The 21,588-nt window shown below is 46.0% G+C and overlaps 1 protein-coding gene and 2 non-coding genes across 3 annotated transcripts; 2 read left to right on the top strand and 1 right to left on the bottom strand.

The window, feature by feature from the left end:
- Positions 1-644: 644 nt before the first annotated feature.
- trnak-cuu (transfer RNA lysine (anticodon CUU)) lies at positions 645-717 on the top strand. The gene has a single exon. It is a non-coding gene; the product is annotated as a tRNA-Lys (tRNA).
- A 4,953-nt stretch (positions 718-5,670) lies between these two features.
- On the top strand, positions 5,671-9,031 carry LOC137335977 (zona pellucida sperm-binding protein 4-like). The gene is made up of 9 exons (XM_068001482.1): positions 5,671-5,905; positions 6,523-6,701; positions 6,771-6,868; positions 6,944-7,077; positions 7,159-7,348; positions 7,549-7,696; positions 7,846-7,918; positions 8,695-8,808; positions 8,922-9,031. The coding sequence occupies exons 1-9, from the start codon at positions 5,683-5,685 to the stop codon at positions 9,029-9,031; spliced, it is 1,269 nt and encodes a 422-aa protein (XP_067857583.1). The 5' UTR covers positions 5,671-5,682.
- Positions 9,032-17,272: 8,241 nt separating this feature from the next.
- Positions 17,273-17,346, bottom strand: trnan-guu (transfer RNA asparagine (anticodon GUU)). Its single transcript has one exon. It is a non-coding gene; the product is annotated as a tRNA-Asn (tRNA).
- Between the last annotated feature and the right edge of the window lie 4,242 nt (positions 17,347-21,588).

The raw sequence follows: 21,588 nt of genomic DNA, 5'->3' as shown, positions 1-21,588 counted from the left end.
CCTCGCTCTCCCCCACATTGAACTCTATTTGCCGCAGTTTTGCCCACTCACTTCATCTATCAATTCCCACTTTTCAACTTCCGGTTTTTAAGCGACATTACTTATTGTGCCACCAGAAGGCTGCGTGTATAAATCATGGGTAACCGTTAATTTTAGAGCTGATAGGATTCTGGATCGTTCCAGAATTAATGTTTTATCTGCTTTTTCACAATTAACAGAACCTTGCTCTGAAGTCTGCTTCCCGAGTTCTCAAATTTCAGGAAGGCGTCTCATTCTGCACTCGACTTTTGATCTTGACCTGCAGTTGAAACTTTTGCAAAGAGGGAAAAGATGTCCCCAAATCACTCCACGTGAATCTCAAACGCTTTGGGATGAAGTTCAGTTCAAACAATCAGGACTTTAAAGGCACCTCAATGACCTGCACTTTCATTGAATGAGTTTTGTTCGTCATTGCATTCGATCGTGAAATCGCTCTCCGCTTTCATCTCACTGAAGTGAAGAGTGTGACGGCATCAGACTAACTCCAGAAAAAAAAACGGGTGTTCAGAAGGAGATACCCTGAGAATGTGGAACGAACTGAACTCCTGCAGCAAAGCCAACAGCTGTCTCTCTGCTAAATAGGATGGGAAGAATTTTGACAGTCGGCCCGGCTAGCTCAGTCTGGAGAGCATGAGACTCTTAATCTTAAGGTCGTGGGTTCGAGCCCCACTTTGGGCGATTTGTGTTCTATTTTTCACACTGAGTGATAAAAGTTTCAAAGTGCAACCCCTTTTCTCCAGTGATATCACCAGACGCAACACTGAGCTGTGTGAAAGGAAACCGTGAGCCTTGCCAATTATCCACTCCCTCCTGATTCTACCTTCTCGTTCCCTCCACATGGGACACGGACAGGTTATCGGTTCAGTCCGCTTCATTTTTTGCCGTTATTAAAAATGTTGAAGGTTAGAAAATGTAATATTAAGAAGATGCCAACTCTGGATCCATTCGCCTCTCTGATACCTCCTGAGCCCACCTTACCCTCTTTGGTTCACCCTGAGCTCCTTATCTTCTCTGATACGCTCTGTCTCTTACCTTCTCCGATACCGTCAGTGAGTCCATGATCCTCTTTGAAACTTGTCAGCGCCATTTACCTGCTCTGATGCCCACTGAGTGCCCCTTACACAGATACGTCCTGAGCCCCCTTGCACTCTCCCATACTCGGCAGTCCTTCCCCTCTCTCAGATCTTAATACACGCTCTGATGCCATCTGACTGTCCCTTGCTCTCTCTGAGCTCCCTTACACTCTCTGATGCCATCTGACGGTCCCTTCCCCTCTCTGAGATCCCCTTGGCCCGATCGATCGCCACTAAGAACCCATTACCCTCACTGATACACAAATGCGATGTAATTTCACAGGTGGATCTACCGGTCTGTCTTAAGGATGAGATCCAGAGTTTGTTCGGTCGCTGCTACTTCCGCCTCTCCCACTCTGAGAGCTGTATCGGCGGTCGGTACCGAACTTCCTCCTATCAACTGGGTGTGGATGTATGAGTGCGCTGCTGATTTACAAACTGTGGGTGTTTATATATGAGAACGATGTTTATATGTGAAGTCTGGGTGTTTATATATGAGTGCGATATTTATATATGAACTGCAGGTGTGTATATCTGATTGCTATGTCAATATATATGAACTGTGGGTGCGTGTATGAGTGCGGTGTTTATAAACGAACTGTGGGGTTTTATATATGAGTGCGGTGTTTATATATGAACTGTGGTTGGGTATATGTGAGTGCGATGTTTATATATGAAGTGCGGCAATGAACAGGAAGAGCAAGGCGTCGCGGCGGTGATATTTTCTTGCAGGACAATGAGGCAAAGTTGAATTTGCTGTTGGGTCAAAATCGCTGAGTTGGAATTGCGTTAAACTGAAGATCTAAAGGTTGTTCATTCAATCCCGGATTTCGGCAGTTTTTGGTTATTTGGTTTCTTCTTCTTTGGGTCGATTCTCGCATATATTTACAGTGAAATTTGATTCCCGCCACTGAAGGATTGGGGATTGAATAGAGAGACATCAAGGATGGGAAATATTTCTATCGACTTGATTTAGTTTTTATTTCTCGATTCCCTTCTATCTTTTTCTCTTGGTTTTCTCTCTCTCGGTGCGGGGTGATTATTTGATTTGATTCACTTCTCCAAAGCCGATGCCTTTTCCACATCTCGGGGCGGTCAGACCCGCTCTGTTTGTCTGTTGCTGCTGATGATCATTAACGGGAACAGGCCGCGAGTTAAACGTTTCTCTGCAAACCGGAGAAAGACAAATAAATAGAAAGACGTGTTTCTCCGGCCCAGGGGTAAAAGCTACAATGGATGTTATTCCAAAAATTGTCCCCGTGACTTCGTCTGTGGATCTGTTTGTAAAGCTTGGATTTTAAAAGTCATATAAACACGAACCAAAGCCCCTTCTCAGCCCATACAGGAATCAAACCGCGATCGGGATATTATGACACGTCGAAGCAAACGAACGAACCGTTGCGAACATCCCATTAACGATTTTCAATCGTTTTTGTACCTATAGTGTTTGGTAGCGGTTTCTGTGCACGGACCCCGAAATCTCTCTGCTCCTCCACAGTTCCCAGCTTCTCACCATTTATCTTTTTTCGATTTAAATGGATGACTTCGCTCTCCCACACATTGACCTCCATTTGCCGCAGTTTTGGCCACTCACTTAATCTATCAATTCACACTTTTCAACTTCCTGCTTCTATCTGCATTACTTATTGCTCCCCCAGAAGGCTGCGTCTTCAAATCCCGCCGGGGTAACAGTTGCTTTTTGAGCTGATAGCATTCTGGATCTTTCCAAAATAATTTTTTTATTTTCTTTTTCTCAACAAACAGAACCTTGCTCTAAAGTTTGGTTTCTTTGTTCCCCGGTTTCAGGGAGGTGTCTCATTCTGCCCTCGACTTTTGATCTCGAACTGCGGTTGAAACTGTCGCGAAGAGGGAGAAGTCCCCAAATCGCTCGACCTGAATCTCCAACGCTTTGGGAAGAAGTTCAGTGCAAACAATCAGGAATTTAAAGGCACCTCAATGAGCTGCACTTTCTTTGGGTGAGTTTTGTTCGCCATTACATTCAACCGTGAAATCGCTCTCCGCTTTCATCTCACTGAAGTGAAGAGTGTGGCCGCCTTGTATCTGTCAGTGTGCAAGTGACGAGTTTGGGGTCGGTATGGGTCGCTTTCAATTTTGAAATCTCATCAAGCACCAGAAAAAAGAAACTTGAAATCAAACTGTCCCTGTAAGTGATGAATTGAATGAATATCGCTCCAAGCAGATCTGGACAATGCGCAGTGCAGCCGCACGAGAGTTCCAAATCCACCCTCTCACCACTCGACAATCACAATTTTACTCTGGCCCAGTGTCACTCGGCTGAAATCAAGTCTTTCTCGGCCACATATTTTCTGAACATCATTGTGACTGGTTTAAGAGTGAAAACTGCCGTCCGCTTCACTGTAAGTGCAACAGACAACTTTGTAGGTACCGTGTAGTGTCACAGACCTGCTCGTTGGACCTGCTCATTTCATCTCATCTCATTTTCTGCAAACCGAAACATGACTGGAATAGAGAATGGTGAATCACAGCGCGAAAAATCAATCCTCTCTACTACTGGGTGATTGAGTCTTCCAACATACAGACATTTAGGGACAAGGGGAGTTTGATGTTCAGAAATAAGACAGCACCGATTTTCAATCGTGCAAGCTGCACACCCTTTATTTTGGAAAAGTAAACTGATAGTAAGACAGCTGTTACATTGATCGTTTCAAGCTGAAACGTTAGCTCGGTGAATTAGTGGTTCAGGAAACCAAACGTCGTGTCTCTGTGGTCCAATTGGTAAGCGCGTTCGGCTGTTAACTGAAAATGTTGGTTTGAGCCCACCCGGGGATGACAGGGAGTTTTTACCTTAACATTCGTTGTTTCGCATTTCCAGGTTTCGAATGTGTGTTCTGTTTGCATGAAAATGTACCGTAAACATTGCCAGCTGAGCGCGGCTGATATTCCACCATTTAATCTGCCCCAGATAACAGGTATCTGAGGCCCAGTTTTGAGCTTCCACGATCTGTTCACACAACAGGTTGGATGGTGTCCTCAGTGCGAAAACGGGAGTTCGTCTCCACGAGAACTGTGCGGTGGTCACTCCCACTAATACTGTCATGTACAGATGCATTTCCGACAGGTAGATTTGTGAGGACGAGGTCAAGTAAATTTTCCCCTCGTGTTGGTTCGCTCACCATCTGCTGCAGGCCCAGTCTGGCAGCTTTGTCCTTCAGGACTCGGCCAGTAGTCGTGCTACCGAGCCACTCTTGGTGATGGACATTGAAGTCCCCCACTCAGAGTACCTTCTGTGGCCCTTGCTACCCTCAGCGCTTTCTTCAAGTGCTGCTCAACATGGAGGAGGACTGATTCATCAGCTGAGGGAGGGCGGTTGGTGGTAATCAGCAGGAGGTTTCCTTGCTCATGTTTGACCTGATGCCATGAGATTTGCATTTGGTCCAGAGTCAATGTTGAGGACTGCCAGGGCCATTCCCTCCTGACTGTATATCACTGCACCGCCACCTCTGGTTTGTCTGTCCTGCCAGTGGGACAGCACATACCCAGGGATTGTGATGGAAGAGTCACGGACCTCTGCTGAAAGGCATGATTCTGTGAGTATGGCTATGTCAGGCTGTTGCTTGACTGCTCTCCCAATTTTGGCACTGGTCCCCAGATTTTAGTGAGGAGGACTTTGCAGGGTCAACTGGGCTTGGGTGCCTTTTTCATGTCCAGTTTTATTCTGAATATGACTTTTTTTAAACGAGTTTTTACAACTGAATGGCTTGCTAGGCCATTTCAGAGGGCAATTACGAATCAACCACATTGCTGTGGGCCTGAAGTCACATCATAGGCCAACCGGGTAAGGACGGCAGGTTTCCTTCTCTGAAGGACATTAGTGAACCAGATGGGTTTTATTTATGACAATCCGGTCGTTTCATTGCCACCATTACTGATAGTCGTATTTTAATTCCAGATTTTAATTAATGAATTGAATTTAAATTCCCCAGCTGCCGTGGCAGAATTTGAACTTATGACACGTAGATTATTCGTCCAGGCCTGCTAGATTACAAGTTCAGTAACATAACCACGAATGCTACCGTACTGTATCTGGACCATAACATATTGATTTGACTCTGTTTATTAATTAGTATTAAAAAAAACCGCATTCCCACGGGTCACACTGAGATGGGGCCTATTTTTTTATCAACTATTAAAGGTGACGTTGGGTCTAAGAAATAAAAGTGACTAAAAAAGCAAAATAGAAACTAATAACGTGATTTGGTTCCAGTTTCTTTCAATTTTGTGATGAAGAAATAAAGGTGTCAAGGGGGAAAAAAGCAACAATTTCAATGCAACCAAACAAGAAGTCCGGGGGCGAATTGTGGAGCTGTCGTTGGACCCAGTCTCACCTTTTTTCTTCCATTAAAAACAGGCCCATCTCCGTGTGAGCCGTGCGAATGCTGGTTTATGTTCCGGAGCCCGTGGGCCTCGGACTGTGCCTCATGCTGATTGGAACAGACAATTACTGCCAGTTAACAGCGCTGCGATAAAAAGAGGGAGTCGGTTTTCTCCTCTCACTGACCTGGGAGGGTTTGTTTGTTTGTTTGTTATAATGGAGGGTTCGGGGATTCTTGGTTTGTTACTTGTTGTAATCTGTTCAGCTCAGCCGCCCTCTCTCCTTTTCCCCGCCGATAAATGTTGGCTGTCTCCCAAAAACCGCAAAGACTGCGGATTTCCGGGAATTGAAGCCAGTGAGTGTGTGCAGAGAGGCTGCTGCTTTGATGCGGGGAGCCGGGATGCACCGCCGTGTTTCTATTCATTGGACAGTCTTCCAGGTGGGTGTATTCTCAGTCCGTTTATATTCTGGGCCAGGACTTTCCAGGTTCACCCGCAATCTAGCTGTACTAGGGGTTTCCCTGGACAGTTTCCTCTTTCTCCTTCCTGTCCTACAACGTCAGTTGGAATTTCAAACCTTTCCAGTCCGGAGAGTGGAAATGGTGGTGTGATTGAGAGTCTCTAATCCCGCAGAGTATAATTGATTGTGGGATTGGGGGCTGGTAATCAAACAGAAAGGGAAATAGTTAATCGGCCTTTGACACAATAGCTGCAGTTAGAATCATTCCACCGTTGCTCGGTGACTTGGGACTCACACTGGTTGAATTCTGCCCTGTGTAATTGTCCAGGTAGTTGGGGGAGGGAGGGGCAGAGTGAATGAGCCCCGGCCCCTGCTGCCACTGAACATTTGAATTTGATATTTAATTTCTATCGGCGATGCGAGCAATTTAAATCCAAGCAGCGTGGTGACGAGCTGTAATTGGTCAACTGGTTTCCATCAGACAGATAAGGGGACGGGATAGAAACAAACATGGATGGGGTTTGTCCCCTTCCCTGTAACGGTTCCCTTGACCCTCCCCGTGGGTCAACTAACCGCCTTTCATTGACTCTCTTGCAGTCTGCACCAAGGATGGGCAGGTCCTCATCGCTATCTCCAAGGATTTGACGCTGCCTCCTGTTAACCTGACAACGGTCCATCTGAAGGATGGAGAAGGAGCTGAGTGCAATCCGATCGTGGCCTCTGAAGACACTGTGCTCTTTCAGTTCGCAGTCACTGAATGTGGCGCTACTCAGCGGGTAGGTATTGTGGGCTGGGAGTCGCATCAATGGCACATTTCGGGAATGATGATCTTCTGTCTCTTGTAGCTGGACGGCATGAACCTCCTGTATGAAACGGATGTGTTGGGTGAGTTTGAGATCTTGGATGGCGCTTTGGGATCGGTGACCCGGGACAGCCCTTTCAGGTGAGAATAGGAGCACATTCAGCGGGCAGAGACAGTGAGTACCTGAATTCTTCAGCCGTGTCCGTTCTCTTGCAGGCTCCATGTCCAGTGCAGTTACAAGGGAAGCCAGGAGTCTGATCTGCAGGTGAAGCCCAGAGTTTACACCCTTTCTCCACCACTGCCTGCCACTGAGGCCGGGATCCTGCTTCTGGAGCTGAGAATAGCGAGAGGTAACGAGTGCTCGCTGATGGCCAGTGTCCAACTTCAGGCTTTCTCCAAATAGTGCCCACCCTTCATTTTTCTCTTTTCAGATGGTGGTTACCGGAGCTGGTACGTGGCCAGTGACTACCCGATCCTGAGTGTGCTCCGGGACCCCGTGTTTGTGGAGGTTCGTGTTCTGAACCGGAACGATCCGTCCCTTGTGCTGCTGCTGAATGACTGCTGGGCGACCCCCACTGCCGAGCCGTATTCGGGGCTCCGATGGGACCTCCTGGTGGAGAGGTAAGGGAGCGAGTGAGGGGGCTTGAGGCAGTGTGGGGAGGGGGCGACATGGGCGGGGATTAATACAGAAATCGTTACTTCAGTCCGGGTTAGTGATTGGGGCAATATTCCTTCGAAGTTGCTATTTTGTTCCAGACGCTGGTATAATTGGTTTGATGTAAATCTATAACCGTGTGACTCCCCCTCTGTCTCTGTTCCAGGTGCCCCTTTGCTGGTGATAACTACAAAACCCGCCTAATCCCGGTAAACGCTGCTTCCCATTTGCTGTTCCCAACTCACCATAATCGTTTTGTAGTCAGCACTTTCGCTTTCTGGGACCGAGTTTCGGGCCGGGCTCTGACCGGGGAGGTGAGTTTCCTTCATTGCTTCTTTCCCGGTCACTTGGTATCACTGTTCCCTGGGCTTAATAAGTGACCCTGTTGGTCGGTTGGCTGTCGAAGCATTGATCTCCTGACTGTAACCTGTGGGATTGACCATACCGCACTGTCTCTTTGCAGGTTTATTTCCACTGCAGTGCTGAGGTTTGCTACCCTTCCACTCGAGAGAACTGCACGGCTCCCTGCAGCCCCAGTAAGTACCTGTGATCTGAATAGAAACTAAACGCTGATGGGGAGGGTTGGGTGTGGGACATCTGGACATGGGGCTCCCTCAGCAAGAGGCCGAACACTGGGCACAGGGTTAATGTCCCGAATCTGGCGGGTCTGGGAACTTGTCCATTTCCATTCTTGCAGGTTTCCATTCGAATAGCAATCTAGGTCAGCGGGTCTGAGCACATCTTGCACCAGGTCAGTAATTGTGAAGGATGCTCTGATCCTTGAGCTGGGATGAATGAGGTATTTTTGGTTCCTTGCTACTTGCCCGGATGCTGAGCTGCCCTACTTGCCGACCCCTGAGGAGCAGAATCCTCCAATTGTTGGCACGAGTGTGTTCCACATCCGGTTCGGAATAGTCCACCCTTGGCCTTGGAGAACATTAAACCAGCAGCTTACTATCATCATTCTGACACTTGGAATTCAGGGTGGAACCGAACGGATGTCCCGGGGCCGAACACCTGGCCAATTGAGTGTCTCATAAAACTTCGGGTCAAAGTAGTGCATCAAACAGTGTCTCCTTCACCAGGAGACCAGACTGGCCATTGTGGCAGCAGCGATTGCGCACTCTGCTCAGTTGGCACGTCCTTCTGAGAATCCGGATGGAATTATAGCCGGAACTGCGATCTCCAAACTCTGTCCGGTACCCAGGGCCCTGATGTGTTTTGCATCAGGCCATCTGATTCAGGATTTCCAGACAGATGAAGATTTAATCATTAACCATGAACTCTTGTCTCTTCCTCTCCTTCGCCCCAGAGAGGCGAAGAAGTGCCGATGACCAGTCTGGGGTATTGGTGACCGCTGATGGACCCATCCTTTTCCTGGAAGATGAGGCGAGATTGGCTGCTCTGATCCACCAGGACGAGAAAGGTAAAGCAGGGAGCTCCAACCGTGTCTCGTGATGGAGTAACTGGTGCCCATCTAACCCTGGCTTCTCCCCACAGATACTGCTGTTGATTCCCCCTTCCGTGTTCCTGGATTAGCGGTTGGGGTAGCGCTGCTCTCCGTGGCCCTGTTGGTCGGGACTGTTGCTATATGGAAAATGGAGAAGGGCCGCAGTATGGGCTCCGAGTGCAGCTCCATGGAACTGTAGATGTCTGTTGGATAATAAAATCCTGTTATAGATGATTCTGGTCTCGTGTTATCTTCCAAATGCTCGCTGGGTTGTACTCTTTGCAGTGAGTTAACTTGGTGTCTGGTTTGAGAATTGTTTTGCTGCAGTCAACAATTGCAACATCCCCAATTCGGAATGCGATCCGGGTCAAAGCTGTGGTGGGTTTGTCGTAAAATGGTGTCGGGAAGGAATGACTCGTTCCCTTGCCTCTAACTCTGATCCTGTGGGTTGGGCCTGGGCCCATATCTCTGGAATTGCCTCTTCCCTGAGGGCATCGATTGACCAGTTTGCCCAGCAGGGAGAATGTTGGGCTCTCTCCTTGCACGACCACTGGCTGCTGGTCGCTCAGGCTACAGGAACAGGAGCACAGACGAGATGATTGCGTGGCTACAGGGATGGTGTAGGAGGGAGGGAGGAATTTAAATTCCTGAGCCTTTGGGACCGGTTCTGCGGAAGATGGGATGGGTAACACCGGACCAGGACCGATGTCCTCATGGGGGCTGTTTGCGAGTGCTGTTGGGAAGGTTAAAACTAGAATGGCAGGGGGATGGGAACCAGAGCAGGAAGACGGAGGAGGGGGAAGCAATAATAGAAACAAGACAGAACGGGAAGAAGCAACAGTGGCAGGCAGAGAAAACATGGTGATAAACAAATAGGTCCATAGTGCAAAATAATACTAAGCTGACTAGCAATCTTGATGTGTTAATGTGCGGATCATTTGCAATAAGGTCGATGAATTTACAGCTCAGATAGATATTAACGGGTATGATATAGTTGCGATTATAGAGACTGCCAGGGGTATTCAATATTTAGAAAGGACAGGCCAAAATTGAAAGGAGGTGGGGTAGCGTTGTTAGTAAAGGAGGAAATCAATGCAATAGTGAGTAAGGATATTGGCTCGGAAAATCACGATGTGGAATCTGTATGGATGGAGTAAACACCAAGGGGCAGAAAACGTTGGTTGGAGATGTAGGGGAGGGCATTAAACAGGAAATTAGAGACACAGGCAAGAAAGGTTAAACCATAATCAGACTTAAATTTACATACAGCTAGGTCGAACCAAACTAGCAATAATACAGTGGGGGAGGAATTCCTGGAGTCTAGAAATAAATCATGTACACTCATACATTTAGGAACCAACTAGCGAAAAGGCCATCCGAGATTGGGTATTGTGCGATGAGAAAGGATTGATTAACAATCTTGTGCGGGCTCCCTTAGGGAAGAGCGACCATCACATGACAGAATTCCTCATTAAGATGGAGAGTGAAGTAGTTAAATCCGAAACTAGGGTGCTGAATCTAAATGAAGGAAATTAAGAAAGTGAGTTGGCTAGGATAGATTGGAGAACTTGACAAAGGGATGACGGTGGATAGGCAATAGCTAATATATAATGAACATGTGGAGAAATGATAACAATTATTAATTCCTGTCTGGCACAAAAATAAAACAGGAAAGGTGGCTCAACCGTGGCTTACAAAAGAAATTAGCCATTAGTATTAGTTCCAAAGAGGAGACATATAGATTGCCAGAGAAAGCTGCAGGCCTGAGGATTGGCAGCAGTTTAGAATTCAGCAAAAGTGGACTAAGGGGGAAAAGTAGACTAGAGTAAACTAGCCGGCTTCACAAAAACTGACTGTAAAAGCTTCTATTAATGTCAAGAGAAAAAGATTGGTGAAGACAAATGTAGGTCCCTTACAGTCAAATGCGGAACAAAGAAATGGGAGAACAATTAAACACATACTTTGGTTCTGTCTTCAAAGGAGCACACAAACAACCTTCCAGAAATGTTAGGGAAGTAAGGGTCTACTGAGGGAGAAACTGAAGGAAACCAGGATTAGTTTTAAAGAAAAAGTGCTCGGGAAATTAATGGGGTTAAAGGCTGACAAATCCCCAGGGCCTGATAATCTACATCCTAGAGAACTAAACGAAATGGCCCTGGAACTCGTGCATGCATTGGTGATCATCTTCCAAAATTCTACTGACTCGAACAGTTCCTACAGATTGGAGGGTGGCAAATGTAACCCCACTATTTAAAAAACGAGGAAGAAAAAACAGGGAATTAAAGACCAGTTCGCCTAACATCAGTCGTGGGGAAAATGCTCGAGTCTATTTTAAAAGGTGCGATAACAGAACGCTTGGAAGGCATTAACGGGATTGGACAAAGTCAGCATAGGTTTATGAAAGGGAAATTATGCTTAACAAATCTACAGGAGTTTTTTGAGGAGGTAACTTGTAGAATAGATAGGGGTGAACCAGTGGATGTGGTGTACTTGGATTTTCAGAAAGCTTCTGATCAGGTCCCACACAAGAGGTTAGTGTGCAAAATTAAAGCACATGGGATTGGGGGAATATACTGGCATAGATTGAGAATTGGTTGACAGACAGGAAAGAGTAGGAATAAATAGGTCTTTTCCCGGGTGGCAGGCAGTGACTAGTGAGGTACCGCAGGGATCAGTGCTTGGGGTCCCAGCTATTCACAATATATATCAAGGATTTGGATGAGGCAACGTAATGTAACATTTCCAAGTTTGCAGATGACACAAAGCTGGGGTGGAATGTGAGCTGTGAGGAGGATGCAGAGAGGGTCCATTGTGATTTCGACAAGTTGGGTGAGTGGGCAAGAACATGGCAGATGCAGTATAACGTGGATAAATGAGGTTATCCACTTTGGTTGTAAAAACAGAAATGCAGATTATTATCTGAATGGTGATAGATTGGGAAAATGGAGCGGTGCAAAGAGACCAGGGTGTCATTGTACACCAGTCGCTGAAAGCGAGCATTCAGATGCAGCAAGCAGTTAGGAAGGCGAATGGTATTATGGCGTTCATTGCAAGAGGATTTGAGTACAGGAGCAGCAATGTCTTACTGCAGTTGTGCAGGGCCTTGGTGAGACCACATCTGGAGTATTGTGTGCAGTTTTGGTCTCAATATCTGAGGAAGGATGTGCTTGCCATGGAGGGAGTGCAACGAAGGTTTACCAGACTGATTCCTGGGATGGCAGGATGATGTATGACTAGGCCTATATTCACTCGAGTTTAGAAGAATGAGGGGTGATCTCATCGAAACATATAAAATTCCAACAGGACGAGACAGACTAGATGCAGGGAGGATGTTCCCGTTGGCTGGGGAGTCCAGAACCAGGGCTCACAGTCACAAGATAGGGGCTATGTCATTTAGAACCGAGATGAGGAGAAATTTCTTCACTGAGGTTGGTGAACCTGTCGAATTCTCTCCCACAGAAGACAGTGGAGGCCAAGTCATTAGATCTATTCAAGAAGGAGATAGATATATTTCTTAATGCTCAAGGGATATGGGGGAAAAAGCGGGAACAGGGTATTGAGTTAGGCATCAGCCATGATCATTTTGAATGGCGGAGCAGGCCCGAAGGGCCGAATGATCGAATCTTGCTCTTATTTTCTATGTTTCGATGAAATGATAAAGATGAAACAGTCTGAACCCCCAACAGAATATGACGTGTAGCATAGATATTAATGAGAGGAAGTGAGAAGCGTTCCCGTGAATTGGCTCCGTGGCTCAGTTGGTTCAAGAACTCCGGTCCAAGATTCAACTCCCCGTGGTGCTTTTGTGGAATTTATGTTTAGTGAATTTGACCAGTAAAAACATCGTGCGGTGTTTGTACTTTGTTCAGGGTCCAATATGGAACTTCTCAGAATATCTCTTCAAAATGCCGTTTTATTTTACAGACTGACCTCTCATAGAATGTGAGCGTAACATCTTAATGTAAGGACACGTTCTTGTTTCTGGGCTCGTTGAGGTCGGGGTATAATTCTCGATTCGAGGTTCATATTCCGAAAAATCCATAATTTAGCCTGAGAATTTTTATCTTTAGTTGCGGTTCAGACTTTGCAAAGAGGGAAAAGAAGTCCCCAAATCACTCCACCTGAATCTCAAACGCTTTCGGAAGAAGTTCAGTTCAAACAATCACTACCTTTCAAGGCACGTCAATGACCTCCACTTTCACTGAACGAGCTTTGCTTGCAATTGCATTCGACCTTGAAACCGGTCTGGCCTTTCATCTCACTGAAGCAGAGTCTGGCCGCTTTGTAACTGTGAGAATGTCACTGACGAGGTTTGCTTTGATATTGGTCTCTTTCAATTTTAAAAATTTCACCAAGCCTCAGGGAAAAGAAAATAAGAATCGAATTGTCCCTTCAAGAATTGAAGGGATTGGTGCAACAAGCAGATCTGGAAAATGCACAGTGCGGTCGCTCAGGAATTTCAAATCCACCCTCTCGCCACTCAGCGGTCATATTAACTGAGCTTTACACTGGCCTTGTGTCACCGCGCTGAAATCGAGTATTTCTCCGGCACGTTTCTCTTAACTTCACAGTTGCTGGTTTAAGAGTGAAGACCAGCTCGTTGGATTTTCACTCCTGCAAGCTTCACACATTCATTTTGGAGAAGTAAACTGACAATAGACAGCTGTTTTATTGGTGGCTGCAATCTTAAAGTTTAGCTCAGTGAATTATTGGTTTAGCAGGTGATCTCTTCGTCTGTTTCGGTGGTGCTATCACTTAGCGAGAAAGTGTGATGGTTCGAACCCTTATTTCATTTTCCCGAAGGATTCATCGCCTCAAAGTTCCAGGGTTTCAATGTGTGTTTGGTCTGCAAGAAAATGTATCGTGATCATAGCCGGCTGAGCAGGGCTGATATTCCACCACTTACCCTGTGGTCGGAAATCAGGCACATGAAACATATAAAGGAATGGAACATTGGCTTCACGGAAATCACAATTCAAAACCCATTTATTTTAAGCGGGTTTATTTTAAATCAGTAAACGCCTGCCTTAAATGGTAGACTCAGGAATGTCACACAAACAGGTTAAATCTTCATAGAATAATTACCACAGTCACTTTTAGACTGGACGCCGCACGGTGACTTTGCTGTCAGTGAAGAGAGACGGGAAAGACCAAAGTGCCGTTTGCCCCTCTCACTGTGGCCGTGAAGGACTGTGTCCAGGCTAAAGTTCTGTTCCCATCGGACGATCCTCCCCCCAGATTATCCTTTCTGAGCTCCAGTCAGGTGTTGCTAAACACTCACGTGGGAAAAACCAAAATCTACAACAAGGTGTTGAAAACAAAGCTGATTTATTTGACAGATATCCTGAATATTAAACTCCAGCCCAGTTATAGCGGTTATTAACATCAGCAGAAATAAACCCCAAATGTCAGAATGAACATGGTTCAGTCCTGGATATGATTGACAGCAGATGCCGACCCCTGCAGTCACTTGTGAACTCGCTGGTATCTCAGCACGTGTGATGACTGAGCAAATCCCTTCACACACATAGAAGCATAGACAGTTACAGAACAGAAGGAAGCCGTTCGGCCTATCGTGTCTATGCCGGCCGAAAAAGAGCTATCCAACTTAATCCCACTTTCCAACACTTGGTCCATAGCCCTGCAGTTTACGGCACTTCAAATGCACATCCAAGTACTTTTTAAATGAGTTGAGCTTTTCTGCCTCGACCACCCTTTCAAACAGTGAGTTCCAGACCCCTAACACCCTGTCCGCTTCTGTGCATCCTGTTACTTTTCCACTGCTGTCCGGAAGTCTATGAACAACTCCCACCAAAGTCTTGTATTCTATTCTGTTACTAATTTCTACGCAAAGCCTTTCTACTGCGTGCTCACCTTTACTAATATGTCTTCTTTCTTATGCAGTAATAGTATCCCTCCTCAATATCGCTACTCCACCGCCTTTTCCAATGTCCCTATCCTTTCGAAACGGCTTATAACCTGAAATATTTACCTGCCAGTCATGCCCAGTTTGTAGTCAGGTCTCAGTGATGAGCACTACGTCATGCACTATAAGCTGAATTTACGCTTCTAATTCACTTGTTTTATTTCTTATGCTACGTGCATTAATGTATAGAACATTTAATTGGGCAATATAACTAGTCCTACCCTTATGCCCTGATGTTGTGTTGAACACACTTGGGAAATAAGGTTGGTGAGCTGCAGACACAAGTGGTAACATGGGATTATGTTTTAGTGTCCGTAATGGAGGCCTGGCTCAAACAAGCGGAGGAATGGCCACTTAAATATTCCTGGCTACAACGTATTCAGGAAAGGCAAGGCAAAAAAGTCTGGGGAGGGGTTAGTGGGGAGCAGGCACTATTGATCAAAAATACTGTTACAGCGGTAGAAAGGGTCGCCATGCTTACGGGTTCAAAGGCAGAATCTATTTGTTTAGAATTAAGGAACAATTGAGGAGCTATTACGCTGCTGGATGCATTCTATAGGGGGACCAAATAGTGGGAAGGAGATGGAGGAGCAAATTGGCAGCAAATTGCAGAAAGATGCAATAATTTTAGAGTAGTGATAAAAGGGGACTTCATTTATCCGAATATAGATGGTGATATAGCAGTGTAAAAGTCAAAGAGGGCGAGCAATTCCTGAAATGTGTACAAGAGAAATTTCTTAATCCGTATGTTTTCAGCCCAACGAGGAAGGAAGCAGTGTTGGATTTATTTCGCGGAAAGAAGTGGGGCAAGTGTAGCATGATTCTCTGGGGGAGCATTTGCAGCAGGTTTAGTGCAGTTATGGACAATGCAAGGAAAAATCAAGTATGAAAATACTCTACTGAGAAGAGCGAATTTCAGCGAGTTGAAAAGGGATCGGGTCCAGGTGGATTGGAATCAAAAATTGGCAGGTAAAACAGTAAATGAGCAATGGGAGGCTTTGAGTGAGGAGATAGTTCGGGTGCAGACTGGACACATTCTTACTCGGGGAAAGGTTGGGCATGGAAATCGAGAGCTCCCAGGATGACAACAGAGTATTTGAGACAGCATTTTGTACATTCTGAATACCAATGTCCGGACAGGTGTGCCCGCGGTTATCAACCACAACCTCGTCACCTCCACGCTGACAGATAAAAAGCGGCCACATTCTGCTTCAGTGAGATGAAATCCGAGAGCGGTTTCAAGGTCAATTGCAATTGGAATTCGAATGCAGTCAGAGGACGTGAGATTATTGAGATACCTCCAAACACCCTGCCAGTTTGAACAGCAGCTCAAGATCAAAAGTCTGGGGGGGAAATGAGGGCTCGTCCGGGATTTCTCACATATTTTAAACAACAAACCCGAAGCGAGAATCATACCCCTAGACCAACGAGCCCGCTGAAAAAAATAAGCAACAAGTAGTGGTTTCTGAGTATCAGCGGCCACTTTACCCAAATCTCCCTGAAAGTACCGTAAACAAAAATGTGTCCGTACATTAGTGAAGAATCATAAAGCCAATTTCTTCACTGTTGTGTTTTGTTTAGGTCTCCTTACGCTGAGAAAGATGATTGGGGACAGTTGATGAGTTATGGGTGTGAGGGCGCAGAAACTCCGGTGAGAGGGCGCAGAAACTCCGGTGTGAGGGCGCGGAAACTCCGGTGTGAGGGCGCAGAAACTCCGGTGTGAGGGCGCAAATACTCCGGTGTGAGGGCGCAGAAACTCCGGTGTGAGGGCGCAGAAACTCCGGTGTGAGGGCGCAGAAACTCCGGTGTGAGGGTGCAGAAACTCCGGTGTGAGGGTGCAAATACTCCGGTGTGAGCGTGCAGAAACTCCGGTGTGAGGGCGCAAATACTCCGGTGTGAGGGTGCAGAAACTCCGGTGTGAGGGCGCAAATACTCCGGTGTGAGGGCGCAAATACTCCGGTGTGAGGGCGCAAATACTCCGGTGTGAGGGTGCAAATACTCCGGTGTGAGGGTGCAGATGCTCGTATTTAATGGTGCAGATACTCCGGTGTAATGGTGCAGATATTCCGGTGTCAGGGTGCAAATACTCGGATTGCAGGGTGCAGATACTCGGATGCAGGGATTTGTTGCCGCGACTGAAATGCGGCTTAGAACTGTTGTTTTTATCCAAGGCAGCGCTGCAGGATCCTTTCATGATCTCTCACAAATCAACTGAAACCCATCGGAATGTGAATACAATTTTGCGTTTCCAAAATAAAAGGGAGTGACATTTATTGTGGAAACAGTCTGGTGTCGCTCACTGCAGAAATATCCATGTCAGAGTGAAGCGGCTCTCCTGCAACCTTCGGACCTTGTCTGTGAAGAAGAATTCAGATTTCCGCGAAGCCAATCACAGGTGAAATGATGGAGGATCGGCCGTGCTCAGCTGGCCATCGAAAGCGGGCATTTGTTTTGCAGCCAAAACAAACATCAGAACCAGGAAATGCGAGACCATGAAGATAAAAGTTTCCCCACCGTCCCTGGGTGGGCTCGAACCACCAACCTTTCGGTTAACAGCCGAACGCGCTAACCGATTGCGCCACAGAGACAACACACGTTTGTTGTTGAACTCCTGATTCAATTAACTAAAAATTCAGGTTGCAGCGATCAAAATAAATTCTCTCTACTATCAGTTTAATTTTTCCAAAATAAAGTGTGTGAAGTTTGCACGAGTGAAAATCTGTGCTCTATTATTCCTGAACATTAAACTCACCTTGCCATTAAACACCTGTGTGTTGGAAGACTCAGTCCCCTCGTGGTCGAGAGGATTGATGTCTCGAGCTGTGATTCGCCATTCTCTATTCCAGTAATATTCAGGTTTGCTGAAAATGAGATGAGATGAAATGAGCAGGTCCGACGAGCAGGTCTGTGACACGACTCGACAAAGATGTCTCTTGCACTTACAGTGAAGCGGACGGCAGTTTTCACTCTTAAACCAGTAACCATGATGTTCAGAAAAAGTGTGGCCGAGACACACTCGATTTCAGCGCGGTGACACTGGGTCAGAGGAAAGTTCAGTTCATGCGATTGCCGAGTGGCGAGAAGGTGGATTTGGAACTCCTGTGCGGCTGCACTGCGAGTTGTCCAGATCTGCTTGGAGCGATATTCACTTCAATTCATCACTGACAGGGACAATTTGATTCCAAGATTCTTTTTCTCTGCTGCTTGGTGAGATTTCAAAATTTGTAAACGACCCATACCGACCCCAAACTCGTCACTTCCACTCTGACAGATGTAACGCGGTCACACTCTTCACTTCAGTGAGATGAAAGCCGGGAGCGATTTCACCGTCGAATGCAATGGCGGACAAAACTCATTCCAAGAAAGTGCAGGTCATTGAGGTGCCTTTAAATTCCTGATTGTTTGCATTGAACGTCTTCCCAAAGCGTTTAAGATTCACGTGGAGCGATTTGGGGACTTATTTTCCATCTTTGCAAAAGTTTCAACCGCAGGTCAAAATCAAAAGTCGAGGGCGGAATGAGACGCCTTCCTGAAATTTGAGAACCAGGGAAGCAGACTTTAGAGCAAGGTTCTGTTTATTGAGAAAAAGCAGATACAATATTCATCCCGGAACGATCCAGAATCTGATCAGCTCGAAAAGTAACGGTTGCCCCGTGATTTGAACACGCAGCCTTCTGGTGACGCAACAAGTCATGAAGATTGAAGCAGGAAGTTGAAAAGTGGGAATTGATCGATTCAGTGAGTGGGCAAAACTGCGGCAAATATAGTTCAATGTGGGGGAGAGCGAGGTCATCCAATTTAAATCTAAGAAAGATAAATCAGAATGTTTTCTAAATGGTGAGAAACTAGGAACTGTGGAGGAGCAGAGAGATTTAGGAGTCCAAGTACAGAAAGAGCTACCAACTAGCGTTCAGGTACAGAAATTAATTAAAATGACTAATGGACCGTCAGTACGGCCGGTTAACTCAGTTGCTTAAAGTATGTTGTAACGCCTTAATCACGGATTCGATTCTTATAATTTACTTTATTTATTTCGGCTTTTTATAACTTTTAAAATCGAAGCTTTACAAAAAAATATGTAAAGACAGATTCGAGGGGACAGTTTTTTGAATAATATCCATTGTCACTTTGCCCCTGGACCGGAGAAACACGTCTTTCTTTTTGTTCGGGATTTTTTGGCAACTGACCCTGTGACGCAATGGCGAGTGTGTTGGACTTCTACTTGTTTTGTTTGATAAGCCATTCAAAGGTTGTGGATTCGAGTTGCAACGGCGTTGGATTTTAGTTCGGGAGCTGGGAAGTGAAATTTTGCAGCAAAAGCGCATCAGGATCATTAATGTCCGTCAAGGATGTGAAACTGTCCCCGACACTTCATCTTACACAAATGGCTCCAGTCCCACCCGAATTCATGATTGTTAAACCACTCTGAGCTGGATTGGTGAAACTCTCTCAAGAAGGAGACTCAACATCTGCTCAGACCGAAAGTCAATCTGCTCGACTTCCGGCTCTGTCAGACTGCATGTTCCTTCAGACAGGTTTCCAACTGGACACATGCATCCTGCTGCCGTGGCAGCATTGGTGCTTCAGGGGTAGAATTCTTGCTTGCAGTAATTCTGTTCCTGTAAAACGAGCTCCTGAAGTGTAGGATGGAAAGTATCCTGGCTGAGCGGCCTCTGGCTCTGGTTAAAAGCTCCAGTTAAATCCCACGATTTGTTGATGTGTCAAAGTCATAGTTTGTGTCTCTAAAACCGCAGCCTCCCTCCTGTAAACAAGTAATACGAAACATCTCATCTGCGCTTACAACCGCGTCGTCCGGAGGAACCACATGGCAATTCAGATAATTAAATGAATTTTGGAACACATCAGTTGTACCTTCAACTCCGGTCGAAATGTTCACAAGGAAAAGGATTGTTTGATCTTGCTGAGATTCGAATTAAAAACCCCGGTATTTCCTGAGCCTGTAACTCAAATAAGGACTGATTGCGCCGCTGGAGCCCGGTCACTCTGATCACCTGTCACACTCTGCTGGAAAGAATCTGAAGGTGAGATTTCCTTACCTGTCGAAACGTGTCCTGTCCCCGTGATGAAACTAAGATCTGCACTTTCACTTTCAGCTTCTTTCACATCCTTTGCTCCATCGCACGACAATCGGGTTTTCTTTGAACAAGTCAAAATGGATATTTGCAGAAATTCTGTCAGTGGAAAATTCGAATCGAGCAACGCCCCAAACATTGAAACCAGCGATTTAAACCACCAGCTCACACTTCCACAAAACAAGGCCTGTCTTTAAAGGTCCGTTTAATGATGAAATAAATTAAATTAATTGAAGCTAATTGACCGCATTTGCCTCGTGCTGGGAATCATAGAATCATAGAATCATAGAAGTTACAACATGGAAACAGGCCCTTCGGCCCAACATGTCCATGTCGCCCAGTTTATACCACTAAGCTAGTCCCAATTGCCTGCACTTGGCCCATATCCCTCTATACCCATCTTACCCATGTAACTGTCCAAATGCTTTTTAAAAGACAAAATTGTACCCGCCTCTACTACTGCCTCTGGCAGCTCGTTCCAGACACTCAACACCCTTTGAGTAAAAAAATTGCCCCTCTGGACCCTTTTGTATCTCTCCCCTCTCACCTTAAATCTATGCCCCCTCGTTATAGACTCCCCTACCTTTGGGAAAATATTTTGACTATCGACCTTATCTATGCCCCTCATTATTTTATAGACTTCTATAAGATCACCCCTTAACCTCCTACTCTCCAGGGAAAAAAGTCCCAGTCTGTCTAACCTCTCCCTGTCAGTCAAACCATCAAGTCCCGGTCGCATCCTAGTAAATCTTTTCTGCACTCTTTCGAGTTTAATAATATCCTTTCTATAATAGGGTGACCGGAACTGTACACAGTACTCCAAGTGTGGCCTCACCAATGCCCTGTACAACTTCAACAAGACATCCCAACTCCTGCATTCAATGTTCTGACCAATGAAGCCAAGCAAGCTGAATGCCTTCTTCACCACCCTGTCCACCTGTGACTCCACTTTCAAGGAGCTATGAATCTGTAGTCCTAGATCTCTTTGTTCTATAACTCTCCCCAACGCCCTACCATTAACGGAGTAGGTCCTGGCCCGATTCGATCTACCAAAATGCATCAGCTCACATTTATCTAAATTAAACTCCATCTGCCATTCATCGGCCCACTGGCCCAATTTATCAAGATCCCGTTGCAATCCTAGATAACCTTCTTCACTGTCCACAATGCCACCAATCTTGGTGTCATCTGCAAACTTACTAACCATGCCTCCAAAATTCTCATCCAAATCATTAATATAAATAACAAATAACAGCGGACCCAGCACCGATCCCTGAGGCACACCGCTGGACACAGGCATCCAGTTTGAAAAAGAACCCTCTACAACCACCCTCTGTCTTCTGTCGTCAAGCCAATTTTGTATCCAATTGGCTACCTCACCTTGGATCCCATGAGATTTAACCTTATGTAACAACCTACCATGCGGTACCTTGTCAAATGCTTTGCTGAAGTCCATGTAGACCACGTCTACTGCACAGCCCTCATCTATCTTCTTGGTTACCCCTTCAAAAAACTCAATCAAATTCGTGAGACATGATTTTCCTCTCACAAAACCATGCTGACTGTTCCTAATTAGTCCCTGCCTCTCCAAATGCCTGTAGATCCTGTCCCTCAGAATACCCTCTAACAACTTACCCACTACAGATGTCAGGCTCACTGGTCTGTAGTTCCCAGGCTTTTCCCTGCCGCCCTTCTTAAACAAAGGCACAATATTTGCTACCCTCCAATCTTCAGGCA

This window comes from Heptranchias perlo, chromosome 20 (genome assembly GCF_035084215.1).
Source record: "Heptranchias perlo isolate sHepPer1 chromosome 20, sHepPer1.hap1, whole genome shotgun sequence".
In the NCBI taxonomy this organism is placed as follows: Eukaryota; Metazoa; Chordata; class Chondrichthyes; order Hexanchiformes; family Hexanchidae; genus Heptranchias; species Heptranchias perlo.
Note: the sequence above shows the minus strand (reverse complement) of the source record. Positions and strands in the feature narration are given on the sequence as shown.